Raw genomic sequence first — 12,938 nt, 5'->3', positions numbered from 1 at the left:
AGAAAGTCTTAAGTGAGGCTGTGCTCTGTGTTTCTATAGACTCATGGATCAGAAACATATGCCTTAATCATACCAGTACCACACAGCACACACACACCCGCTGCGAAGTTTTCACACTGCGTCGAAATGTCATTAAACATGATGACATGAATCATTCTCCTCTATTACATACACTGCAGTGTACTGTAGATGCAGAGGCAGTGGAAAATCACTGCATAATGAATCTATACCATTAACACAGAAATAATGAGTCATACCATACTGTATGGTTTCTCATAGGGTTAGAGGGAGATGGAGGGGAGACAGGGGCGTGTGTGTGGGGCTGTGAGGGAGGATTTAAACTCTAACACACAGAAAAATACTTTAGCAGCAACAAACCACAAGGGACTCTAACTGGAATATGTTCCTCACGCAAAACGAGGTGTGTGAAAGCACAAGGACAGGTGCACTCACCGAGGCAGTCGGTGCCGTTACTGTGTGTGTGTCTGCATGCGTGTGACTCACCTGAGGCAGCCGGTGGCATTGCGGAGCACCTGGGAGGTGTGTGTGTGTTGCTTGCGGTCGTCATGGAGATTGTGGGAGGAGTCCCAGGAGGAAGAGTGGGGGATGATGACGCTATTGGTCAGAACGGCCAACGCATCCTGGATGATTGGCATCTTCAGGGCGTCACACGATGACAGGTTCCACAACACACCTGAGGACACACACACACATACAGCTGGGTTAAAATACAGATAAAGAACATACTGTGTTTGAGGAGGACTAGCGATTGAATGCAGAGGAACAGCCATCATTAAACGTACATGCTCAGAACCATCTGACATCTGTCTCTTAGCAACAGTTAATCATATGATGCAGCCATTGTTATTCTGTCGCTTTCCATGCAAACCCAGCTTTAAACTTGAAGCCCTCCCTGGCTCCCTCTCTCTGTGACGGTATGTGGGTCGAGCAGCTTAAATTAGAGAGACACTTGTGTCACTAATTAAGATTGGAACCCAACACAAAGACAGGAGATTTATTCACAGAATTAAAAATGTGTAGTTTACACAGCTTTCCTGAGAGGAGGAAGGAAGGCAGAAAGCGGAGGCAACAAGAGAGAAATAAGAGTTTTTATGGCCAATTTAATACGAAAGCACTGCTCTGCGCACAAAGAACACTCAATTACACAATCAACAGCGTCTAGACTGAGGTTTAGTTTCCATCAAGACCAAGACTGAATGAACATTAAGCTGGTTTAAAAACAGTTTGAGGACCATTCACATCTGTTGGTAAGTCTTACAATAGAAAAGAATAACAAAGGATTGGTTGTTAATTTATAGGCATGTCTGAGGCTCTTGTCTCCCCTCAGCTATGATGTATCTATTAGGCTGTGGGACAGGCCAGAGGACCACATCAATCAACTATGATGTAATTAACATAAGAATGATAATAATCAAGATTGTCAACGGGACAATCAGTAACCACAATAATCAAGGGTAAAAATAACCATACAATGAACAATAACAATGGCAGGTTGGACATGTTGATTGGTCTGTCAGACACTGTCCCTCATAGCAGGCAGCAATGTAGTGTGTTGCCAACCCACAGCTCTCTGCGTCCTACCCCAACAGGATGGGTATCCTATTCTCACCAGAGAGGTCGATGAAACTTTGAATAACGGTTAGAATTTTGGGGAAATGACACTCTCTAATTGTTTGACATTTTGTCAGGACCTTTGGCCTCTGTATCTCTCTGTCCACTCCCTCCAAATACACACACTGACTCAACCCACCCTACATATAAGCACACACACACACATACTAACAACAACACTCTTAGCCTGCGGGAGGTAGGCTGCAGTCAGATGGTGGAACAGATGTCTACTCTCTGACGGGTGAGAGGAGGGCTGACATCCTATTGGTGGACGGTGACACGCGCCCCTCATTAACATTCCAAACATGCTAATTAGTGCTTCCTCCGGGTCTGGCTAACCATCTCACAGAGAGAGAGAGAGAGAGAGAGAGAGAGAGAGAGAGAGAGAGAGAGAGAGAGAGACAGAGAGAGAGAGAGAGAGAGAGAGAGATAAAGAGAGCGAGAGAGTGATAAAGAGAGGGGGGTGCAGAGGCCAAACTGGCACAGCAGCAGAGGAGAGGAGAGACATTGTTTAATTCATCTTCTCCAATCAGATCTATTCTGTCCAGTTGAATGCTTATCACTGTCCGCCATTTTAATGGTCAGTACACAGTTTATAACACCTTTCAGCGGGCACATGTCCTTGTGGGCCACTTTATAGTTTACCTTCAATGTTAGCATACTGGAACTGTATTGTGTTGCAGTGTATAGACTAAAGCTGTATTGTGCAATTGTAATACAGTACGTGTTCTACTATACTGCATTATCCTTCTAGTTAGATGTAATAGTAACCTATTACATACTGCATACCATTTAAGAAGTCAGTACTGTTTTCACAAGCCATATTTCATTACATTTACACTGCATAATGTAGTAAGCTAAGCTGATTATGCATCTTGTAGTCATAATTGCATATTATTGTGCCCTACAATACAGTTGAAGTCGGAAGTTTACATACACTTAGGTTCGAGTCAGTAAAACTTGTTTTTCAACCACTCCACACATTTCTTGTTAACAAACTATAGTTTTGGCAAGTCGGTTAGGACATCTACATAGTAATTTTTACAACAATTGTTTACAGACAGATTATTTCAGGTATAATTCACTGTATCACAATTCCAGTTGGTCAGAAGTTTACATACACTAAGTTGACTGTGCCTTTAAACAACTTGGAAAATTCCAGAAAATGATGTAATGGCTTTAGAAGCTTCTGATAGACTAATTGACATCATTTGACTCAATTGGAGGTGTACCTGTGGATGTATTTCAAGGCCTACCTTCAAACTCAGTGCCTCTTTGCTTGACATCATGGGAAAATCAAAAGAAATCAGCGAAGACCTCAGAAAAACAATTGTAGACCTCCACAAGTCTGGTTCATCCTTGGGAGCAATTTCCAAACGCCTAAAGGTGCCACGTTCATCTGTACAAACAATAGTACGCAAGTATAAACACCATGGGACCACACAGCCGTCATATCGCTCAGGAAGGAGAGGCGTTCCGTCTCCTAGAGATAAACGTACTTTGGTGCGAAAAGTGCAAATCAATCCTAGAACAACAGCAAAGGACCTTGTGAAGAAGCTGGAGGAAACAGGTCCAAAAGTATCTATATCCACAGTAAAACAAGTCCTATGTCGACATAACCTGAAAGGCCACTCAGCAAGGAAGAAGCCACTGCTCCAAAACTGCCATAAAAAAGCCAGACTACGGTTTGCAACTGCACATGGGGACAAAGATCGTACTTTTTGGAGAAATGTCCTCTGGTCTGATGAAACAAAAATAGAACTGTTTGGCCATAATGACCATCGTTATCTTTGGAGGGAAAAGGGGGATGCTTGCAAGCCGAAGAACACCATCCCAACCGTGAAGCACGGGGGTGGCAGCATCATGTTGTGGGGGTACTTTGCTGCAGGAGCGACTGGTGCACTTCACAAAATTGATGGCATCATGAGGCAGGGAAAATTATGTGGATATATGGAAGCAACATCTCAAGACATCAGTCAGGAAGTTCAAGCTTGGTCGCAAACGGGTCTTCCAAATGGACAATGACCTCAAGCATACTTCCAAAGTTGTGGCAGAATGGCTTAAGGACAACAAAGTCAAGGTATTGGAGTGGCCATCACAAAGCTCTGACCTCAATCCTATAGAAAATGTGTGGGCAGAACTGAAAAAGTGTGTGCCAGCAAGTAGGCCTACAAACCTGACTCAGTTACACCAGCTCTGTCAGGAGCAATGGGCCAAAATTCACCCAACTTATTGTGGGAAGGTTGTGGAAGGCTACCCAAAACGTTTGACCCAAGTTAAACCATTTTAAAGGCAATGCTGCCAAATACTAATTGAGTGTATGTAAACTTCTGACCCACTGGGAATGTGATGAAAGAAATAAAAACTGAAATAAATCATTCTATCTACTATTATTCTGACATTTCATGTCCTTAAAATAAAGTGGTGATCCTAACTGACCTAAGACAGGCAATTTTTACTAGGATTAAAAGTCAGGTATTGTGAAAAACTGAGTTTAAATGTATTTGGCTAAGATGTATGTAAACTTCCGACTTCAACTGTATGTCCTTTTTTCTATTCCTTGTAGAACCATGCCAATAAAACTCTTGAATTGAATTGAATTGAGAGAGAGATGGGGATGGAGAGAGAGAGATAGAGACAGTGGTAGACTCTTCATTGATCTAGACTAGAGGAAGGACAACCCGTCCATCACTGTGACTTTGGCCAAGTTCAAATCTCCTGTGCGCACACACACACACACACTCATGTCGACCGTAGAAACAAGAACATAGATCTGAAACGCATCACTAGGCACAAGGTTTCCATGGGGACCCAATCATGTGACCACTGGCTAGTGGTTAGTGTGTGTGTTTCCCTAAGGACTAGGATTGTAAGAGTTGGAGGATAGTTTTTAGGAAAGGGAGAGACGATTGCATGACTTCATAAATAAATAATTTCACAAATACGTTAAGACGATGGGTCTGAAGTGGTTATGTTTAATTAACCATATTATCTCTATCCGGTCATATTCAACAGTCTCATATTCCCTGACATTAAACTCCACATAGACCACAACACTAACCACTGGATATAAAGTCTCTTATTTCCTCTACAGTCTGGTGGGGTATACTCTAGGCCTGTGTTTTAGATATTTAAATGGGCAGGGCTGACTGGGTCTTGGACTGGGGTATAGTGTAGCCCATATCTGGATGCTGGGGGATTGCCTGTTGTATATCCTCTGTGAGCAGAACTGCTATCACCAGCCTAGACTCAGAGAGTAAATTAAAGCAGTAAATTCTCCCTGAGTCACAGAGACAGGCCATGCATAACACTGCTTCAGAGTTAGCCAGGAAGAGGAAGAGAGAGAGAGAGAGAGAGGGAGAGAGAGAGGGAGCGAGAGGGAGAGAGACAGACAGACAGAGAGAGGGAGAAAGAGAGAGAAGGAGAGAGAGAGCGAGGGAGAGAGGGAGAGAGCGAGAGACAGACAGACAGAGAGAGAGAGAGGGAGCGAGAGAGGGGTAGAGAGAGAGAGCGAGAGAGGGGTAGAGAGAGAGAGCGAGAGAGAGAGGAGCGAGAGAGGGGTAGAGAGCGAGAGAGAGAGAGAGAGAGAGAGAGAGAGGAGCGAGAGAGGGGTAGAGAGAGAGATATAGAGGGTTAGAGAGACAGTGAGAGGGCAAGAGAGAGAAAGAGAGAGAGGGAGCAAGAGAGGGGTAGAGAGAGAGGAGTGAAGTTGAATGAGCTGATTATTTTGTGACAGGCTGCTCTCTAAGCACTCAAAGTTGCACTGCATTTAATTTCTATGTTAATCTGCGTACACACACGTACATGCACACACATGCACACACACACACCGGACACAAGCACACACATCCATCAGTCATTGACCATGACCAAATAACCATACTAGCGTTCTACATACTTAAACTGCATAGTCAAATCAAATCAAACTTTATTTGTCACATGCGCCGAATACAACAAGTGTAGACCTTACTGTGAAATGCTTACTTACAAGCCCTTAACCAACAGTGCAGTTGAAAATATTTACCAAATAAACGAAAGTAAAAAATAATAAAGAGTAACACAATAAAATAACAATAACGAGGCTATATACAGGGGGTACCGGTACCGAGTCAGTGTGCGGGGGTACAGGTTAGTTGAGGTAATTTGTACATGTATGTCACGTTCCTGACCTGTTTTCTGTTAGTTTTGTATGTGTTAGTTGGTCAGGACGTGAGTTTGGGTGGGCAGTCTATGTTTTCTGTTTCTATGTTGGTTTAAAGGGTGACCTGATATGGCTCTCAATTAGAGGCAGGTGGTTTTCATTTCCTCTGATTGAGAGCCATATTAAGGTAGGTGTTTTCACATTGATTGTTGTGGGTGGTTGTCTCCTGTGTCAGTGTCTGTATGTTACGCCACACGGGACTGTTTCGGTATCGTTCGTTCGGTCGTTTTGTATGTAGTCTGTTTCCTGTTCATGCGTTCTTCACGTTATATGTAAGTTTGTGTCCAGGTCTGTCTACATCGTTTATTTGTTTTGTAGTTTATCAAGTGTATTTCGTTTCGTCTTCGTCTTGTTTAATAAATCATTATGTCACATAACCACGCTGCATTTTGGTCGAATCCTTGCGCCGCCTCTTCGGATGAAGAGGAGGAGGAAATCCGTTACAGAACCACCCACCAATCCAGAACCAAGCAGCGTAAGTTCGAGCAGTGGCCTACTAAACAGGAGTCTTGGACATGGGAAGAAGTCTTGGAGGGAAAAGGACACTGGGCACATATTGGGGAATATCGCCGCGCTCGTGAGGAGATGGAGGCAGCGAGAGCCCAAGAGCGGTGGTATGAGGAGGCAGCAAGGAGACGTGGCTGGAAGCCGGAGAATCAAGCTCAAGACCGGAGATATGATGGTACGCGGCTAGCAAGGAAGCCCGAGAAGAAACCCCAAAAATGTCTTGGGGGGGGGGCTAAGAGGTAGTGGGCCAAGGGCAGGTAGGAGACCTGCGCCCACTTCCCAGGCTAACCGTGGAGAGCGGGAGTACGGGCAGACACCGTGTTACGCAGTAGAGCGCACGGTGTCTCCTGTACGTGTGCATAGCCCGGTGCGGGTTATTCCACCTCCCCGCACTGGTAGGGCTAGATTGAGCATTGAGCCAAGTGCCATGAAGCCGGCTCTACATATCTGGCCACCAGTACGTCTCCTTGGGCCGGCTTACATGGCACCAGCCTTACGCATGGTGTCCCCGGTTCGCCTACATAGCCCGGTGCGGGTTATTCCACCTCCCCGCACTGGTCGGGCGACGGGGAGCATTCAACCAGGTAAGGTTGGGCAGGCTCAATGCTCAAGGGAGCCAGTACGCCTGCACGGTCCGGTATTTCCGGTGCCACCTTCACGCCCCAGCCCAGTACCACCAGTGCCTACACCACGCACCAGGCTTCCAGTGCGTTTCCAGAGCCCTGTTCCTCCTCCACGCACTCTCCCTATGGTGCGTGTCTCCAGCCCAGTGCCTCCAGTTCCGGCACCACGCACTAAGCCACCTGTGCGTCTCCAGAGCCCTGTACACACTGTTCCTTCTCCCCGTACTCGTCCTGATGTGCGTGCCCTTAGCCCGGTACCACCAGTGCCGGTACCACGCACCAGGCCTATAGTGCGCTTCGAGAGGTCAGTGTGCCCTGCCCCTGCTCCCCGCACTAGCCTGAAGGTGCGTGTCCTTAGCCCGGTGCCTCCAGTTCCGGCACCACGCACCAGGTCTACAGTGCGCCTTATCCGGCCAGAGCCATCCGTCTCCCCAGCGCCATCTGAGCCATCCGTCTCCCCAGCGCCATCTGAGCCATCCGTCTCCCCAGCGCCATCTGAGCCATCCGTCTCCCCAGCGCCATCTGAGCCATCCGTCTCCCCAGCGCCATCTGAGCCATCCGTCTCCCCAGCGCCGTCTGAGCCATCCGTCTCCCCAGCGCCGTCTGAGCCATCCGTCTGTCCCGAGCCATTAGAGCCGCCCGTCTGTCCCGAGCCGTCAGAGCCGTTCGTCAGTCAGGAGCCGCTAGAGCCATTCGTCAGACAGGATCTGCCAGAGCCGCCAACCAGACAGGATCTGCCAGAGCCGCCAACCAGACAGGATCTGCCAGAGCCGCCAACCAGACAGGATCTGCCAGAGCCGCCAACCAGACAGGATCTGCCAGAGCCGCCAACCAGACAGGATCTGCCAGAGCCGCCAACCAGACAGGATCTGCCAGAGCCGCCAGTGAGCCATGAGCGTCCAGAGCCGCCAGTGAGCCATGAGCGTCTAGAGCCGCCAGCCAGCCATGAGCGTCCAGAGCCGTCAGCCAGCCATGAGCGTCCAGAGCCGTCAGCCAGCCATGAGCGTCCAGAGCCGTCAGCCAGCCATGAGCGTCCAGAGCCGTCAGCCAGCCATGAGCGTCCAGAGCCGTCAGCCAGCCATGAGCGTCTAGAGCCGTCAGCCAGCCATGAGCAGCCCCTCAGCCCGGAGCTGTCATTAATCCAGAACTGCCCCTCAGTCCAGAGCTGTCTCTCTGTCCGGAGCTGCCCTTCAGTCCGGAGTTGCCCCTCTATCCTGAGCTACCTCTCTATCCTGACCTACCTCTCTGTCTTGAGCTATCTCTCTGTCCTGGTGCTGTCCCTTGTCCTGGTGCTGCCCCTTATCTTAAGGTTACCCTTTAAATTAAGTGGGTGTAAAATGAGGGTGGTCATTCTAAGGGGGAGACGTAAGCTGGGATTGACTATGGTGGGGTGGGGACCTCGCCCAGAGCCTGAGCCACCACCGTGGTCAGATGCCCACCCAGACCCTCCCCTAGACTTTGTGCTGGTGCGCCCGGAGTTCGCACCTTGAGGGGGGGGGTTATGTCACGTTCCTGACCTGTTTTCTGTTAGTTTTGTATGTGTTAGTTGGTCAGGACGTGAGTTTGGGTGGGCAGTCTATGTTTTCTGTTTCTATGTTGGTTTAAAGGGTGACCTGATATGGCTCTCAATTAGAGGCAGGTGGTTTTCATTTCCTCTGATTGAGAGCCATATTAAGGTAGGTGTTTTCACATTGATTGTTGTGGGTGGTTGTCTCCTGTGTCAGTGTCTGTATGTTACGCCACACGGGACTGTTTCGGTATCGTTCGTTCGTTCGTTTTGTATGTAGTCTGTTTCCTGTTCATGCGTTCTTCACGTTATATGTAAGTTCGTGTCCAGGTCTGTCTACATCGTTTATTTGTTTTGTAGTTTATCAAGTGTATTTCGTTTCGTCTTCGTCTTGTTTAATAAATCATTATGTCACATAACCACGCTGCATTTTGGTCGAATCCTTGCGCCGCCTCTTCGGATGAAGAGGAGGAGGAAATCCGTTACAATGTAGGTAGGGGTGAAGTGACTATGCATAAATAATAAACAGCGAGTAGCAGCAGTGTACAAAACAAATGGGGGGGTGGGTGTCAATGTAAATAGTCTGGTGGCCATGTGATTAATTGTTCAGAAGTCTTATGGCTTGAGTATAGAAGCTGTTAAGGAGCCTTTTGGTCCTAGATTTGGCGCTCCGGTACCGCTTTCTGTGCGGTAGCAGAGAAAACAGTCTATGACTGGAGTCTTTGACAATTTTATGGGCTTTCCTCTGACACCACTTGGTATAGAGGTCCTGGATGACAGGAAGCTTGGCCCCAGTGATGTACTGGGCCATAGGCACTACCCTCTGTAGCGCCTTACGGTCAGATGCCGAGCAGTTGCCATACCAGGTGGTGATGCAACCGGTCAGGATGCTCTCAATGGTGCAGCTGTAGAACTTTTTGAGGATCTGGGGACCCATGACAAATCTTTTCAGTCTCCTGAGGGGGAAAGGTTTTGTCCTCTTCACGACTGTCTGGCTGTGTTTAGACCATGATAGTTCGTTGGTGAAGTGGACACCAAGGAACTTGAAACTCTCGACCCGCTCCACTACAGCCCCGTAAATGTTACTGGGGGCCTGTTCAGTCTGCCTTTTCCTGTAGTCCACGATCAGCTCCTTTGTCTTGCTCACATTGAGGGAGAGGTGTTGTCCTGGCAACACACTGCCAGTTCTCTGACCTCCTCCCTATAGGCTGTCACATCATTGTCGGTGATCAGGCCTACCACTGTTATGTGGTCAGCAAACGTAATGATGGTGTTGGAGTCGTGTTTGGCTACGCAGTCATGGGTGAACAGGGAGTACAGGAGGGGACTAAGTACACATCCCTGAGTCCAGGATCCAGTTGCAGAGGGAGGTGTTTAGTCCCAGGGTCCTTAGCTTAGTGATGAGCTTTGTGGGCACTATGGTGTTGAACGCTGAGCTGTAGTCAATGAACAGCATTCTCACATAGGTGTTATTTTTGTCCAGGTGGGAAAGGGCAGTGTGGAGTGCAATTGTGATTACATCTTCTGTGGATCTGTTGGTGCGGTACACAAATTGGAGTGGGTCTAGGGTATCCGGGAGGATGCTGTTGATGTGAGCCATGCGGAAATCATTTAGGCAGGTTATCTTCCCTTCCTTGGGCACAGAGACTATGGTGGTCTGCTTGAAACATGTATGTTACAGACTCGGTCTGTAACATACATAATAAATGTATAATAAATTACAAACAACGCAAAAAAACGAACATAATGTTTAGTAAAACATATGCAGTATATCATGACTGTAGCACACTACTTTGCTACGGATTCACATATATAACTGGCTATCTAAGTTAAATATGAAGTTGTCGCTCAACAACAGCAAGTTTATCGGGTATCCAGTTAACGTCAAGTCCTACTAAAGCATGTAGCTAACATTAGCTACCGTATTTAGCTAAAGTAAAGGCACGGCAGGCTGCAAATAACTCTCTTTTCAAAGATATACGATGAAATAACCGTGATCATTTTGAGGCCAACAAAATACTAGTTACATTTCAACACTGCAGGAGACTCTTTGCTCATCTTCTTTGCCATCTTTAATTTGTTTTTGTTTACTTTCAGAGAACTATCAAATCTCAAAGCCCTCCTTTCATCCAGTTCGAATGCAAAAGTTTACAGTCCATTCATACTACATGAGAAGCCAAAATGAGTATGACATCCGGGCATTTAAAGCATACTTGATTTTTGAAAAGTCACATACAATTCTTTGCATATTAAAACTGCCTACTATTTAGGACGCTGGTATGGGTATTCGCACACAAACATTGTTTTTGGCCCTCTGTGTCCCCTGTCTCTGTGGAGACCATCTGACCGAGAGATGAGCGTTGTCGCTGTGAGGGAGGAGTCAGAGGTCAAACTGGACATGAGGGTCACGCTTCCTCTCACTTCCCTTATCTCTGAACATAACAACGCTACAAAAGCAGCCTCTGTCTGTATTTGTGCCTGTGTGTTCGTGTATGTGTGTCTGTGTGTGTGTTCGTGTATGTGTGTGTGTGTGTGTGTGTTTATCTCTGAACAAGCTCTCTCCACAGAAAGGGAGAAGAAGAAATTATTACTCCTGAATACAGTTTAAACACCGTTTCACTGTGTACGAACATGTCATTGACTGGGTATTGAACACAGGTCATCAGTGACACTCAAGACCATGTTAGCCCACTGAGCTAAAGCCTAGGCATTAACACGGGGAGTTAACACAAGTCCTCAAGTCTTAAATGCTATTTCAAGAGGCCTCATTTCTTCCCTCAGTGGTTGGAAGGCCTTTACAATAGAGTCTATTCTGGCTCTGTCACATACTGCCTGCCAGCCCAAAGGGCGGCCAATTTAGGCAGGGGTACCCGCTCCATCGGATTAGCTGATAGGCTTCTCAACGCCCATTCACAAGGCTAATCACTAGTCACAGATGGGCTAGGACCAAGTATGTCTGGCCCCTCCCATCAGAGATAAACACGCATGAACGTTCACAGACACACACACACACACACACACACACACACACACACACACACACACACACACACACACACACACACACACACACACACACACACACACACACACACACACACACACACACACACGAAAGCTTGGATAAAGGTCCCTAGATGTTGATATAGCCTGATGTAAAATAGTCTTTCAGGATCTCTCCGTGGCTAGCCTGTCTTAGAAGCCTTCTTCTTCTAATGCTCCACACCAAACCAACACACACTGATGTTCTCACTGTTCTCACCTAAGGGGCTAAAGAAACATGACTGTTGTAAAAACTGCAATCTCACAGAGATACCAAGGCCAAAAAAAACTCATATCTGGCAGAGAGAAAAATCCTCAGAAAAGACTGAAGGTAGCGAAACAGACGTGTGTTCAGTGTGTGGGAGTTGTTTGTTTCTCATATTTGTTGACTAGTGAGGGGGTTTGTTCCCAGCGTCACAGAGAGAAGCACTGTGGTTTGTGTTAATATTTCAGTGTGTGCTCTCAAAGACAGTTGAGACTTTGTCTGTCCGTGGACAATGAGGGTCTGAGAATTTGGATGGAATGCTAGAAGTGTGAAACCATTGAATTCATTGATCCTGCTTTTTTTCAAATTGTTTTCTCTATTGACCAGCTATGTTCTCCTGCTAGTGAATAAGTCTGGACTTGTGAGTAATTAAACCATTGAAAACAGTTATCACTGTCTTCTGGAATTTAGAGGTGTCAGTGTGTGTACGTGTATGTGTGTGTGTGTGTGTGTCATATGTGTCCTGTACCTGTGACCAGTTCTCGTATCTCCACGTCTCCAGTCTTGCGTAGCAGGCGTACCAGGGCAGGTATGCCCCCAAAGTTCTTCAGGGTGATCTTGTTGTCGTCGTTAGCCTTGCCATAGACCAGGTTCCTCAAGGCTCCACAGGCACTGCGGTGGACCTCACTCATACGGTGGTCCAACAGGTCTACCAGCAGCTGGATCCCACCCTGACGGCGAATCTGATGATGAATCAGACAGAGAGAGAGAGAGAGAGAGAGAGAGAGAGAGAGAGAGAGAGAAATAGTGGTGATTGTATTGTATTTGTATAGTTTGACTAGTAGTTTTCAAACTCAACAGTTTTTTCCAATCGATCACAGCAAGTGGTTATTTTCTTCAATGTAGCCCATCTGTGTGCCGCTGAGGCATTTGCTTGGGAAGCCAACACGTCTTCAAGCAAGGTTACGTGTTACGTGTTGGCTTCCCAAGCAAATGCCTCAGCGGCACACAGATGGGCTACATTGAAGAAAATAACCACTTGCTGTGATCGATTGGAAAAAACTGTTGAGTTTGAAAACTACTAGTCAAACTATTAAATCAAACTGTTAACAAATTAAACAAATTAGGGGAGGGGTGGTAGGCGGTAGGGGAAAATAATAATAAAGGAAAATATATTTAAAAAATAAGAAAAAATATATATGGGGGACTGGAAATGATGCA

At 46.8% G+C, this 12,938-nt stretch overlaps 1 protein-coding gene across 1 annotated transcript in view; it reads right to left on the bottom strand.

Moving 5' to 3' along the window:
* LOC120027847 (catenin delta-2-like) overlaps positions 1-12,938 on the bottom strand; it is a 311,487-nt gene that overhangs the window by 36,524 nt on the left and 262,025 nt on the right. Inside the window, exons 14-15 of the mRNA XM_038972919.1 lie at positions 12,247-12,460; positions 505-694 (exon numbers count right to left, since the gene is read on the bottom strand). Coding sequence (XP_038828847.1) covers positions 505-694; positions 12,247-12,460 — 404 coding nt within the window. The remainder of the gene's footprint in view (positions 1-504; positions 695-12,246; positions 12,461-12,938) is intronic.

Source organism: Salvelinus namaycush, chromosome 33 (genome assembly GCF_016432855.1).
Source record: "Salvelinus namaycush isolate Seneca chromosome 33, SaNama_1.0, whole genome shotgun sequence".
NCBI lineage: Eukaryota > Metazoa > Chordata > Actinopteri > Salmoniformes > Salmonidae > Salvelinus > Salvelinus namaycush.
This window is presented reverse-complemented; position numbering and strand designations above follow the sequence as displayed.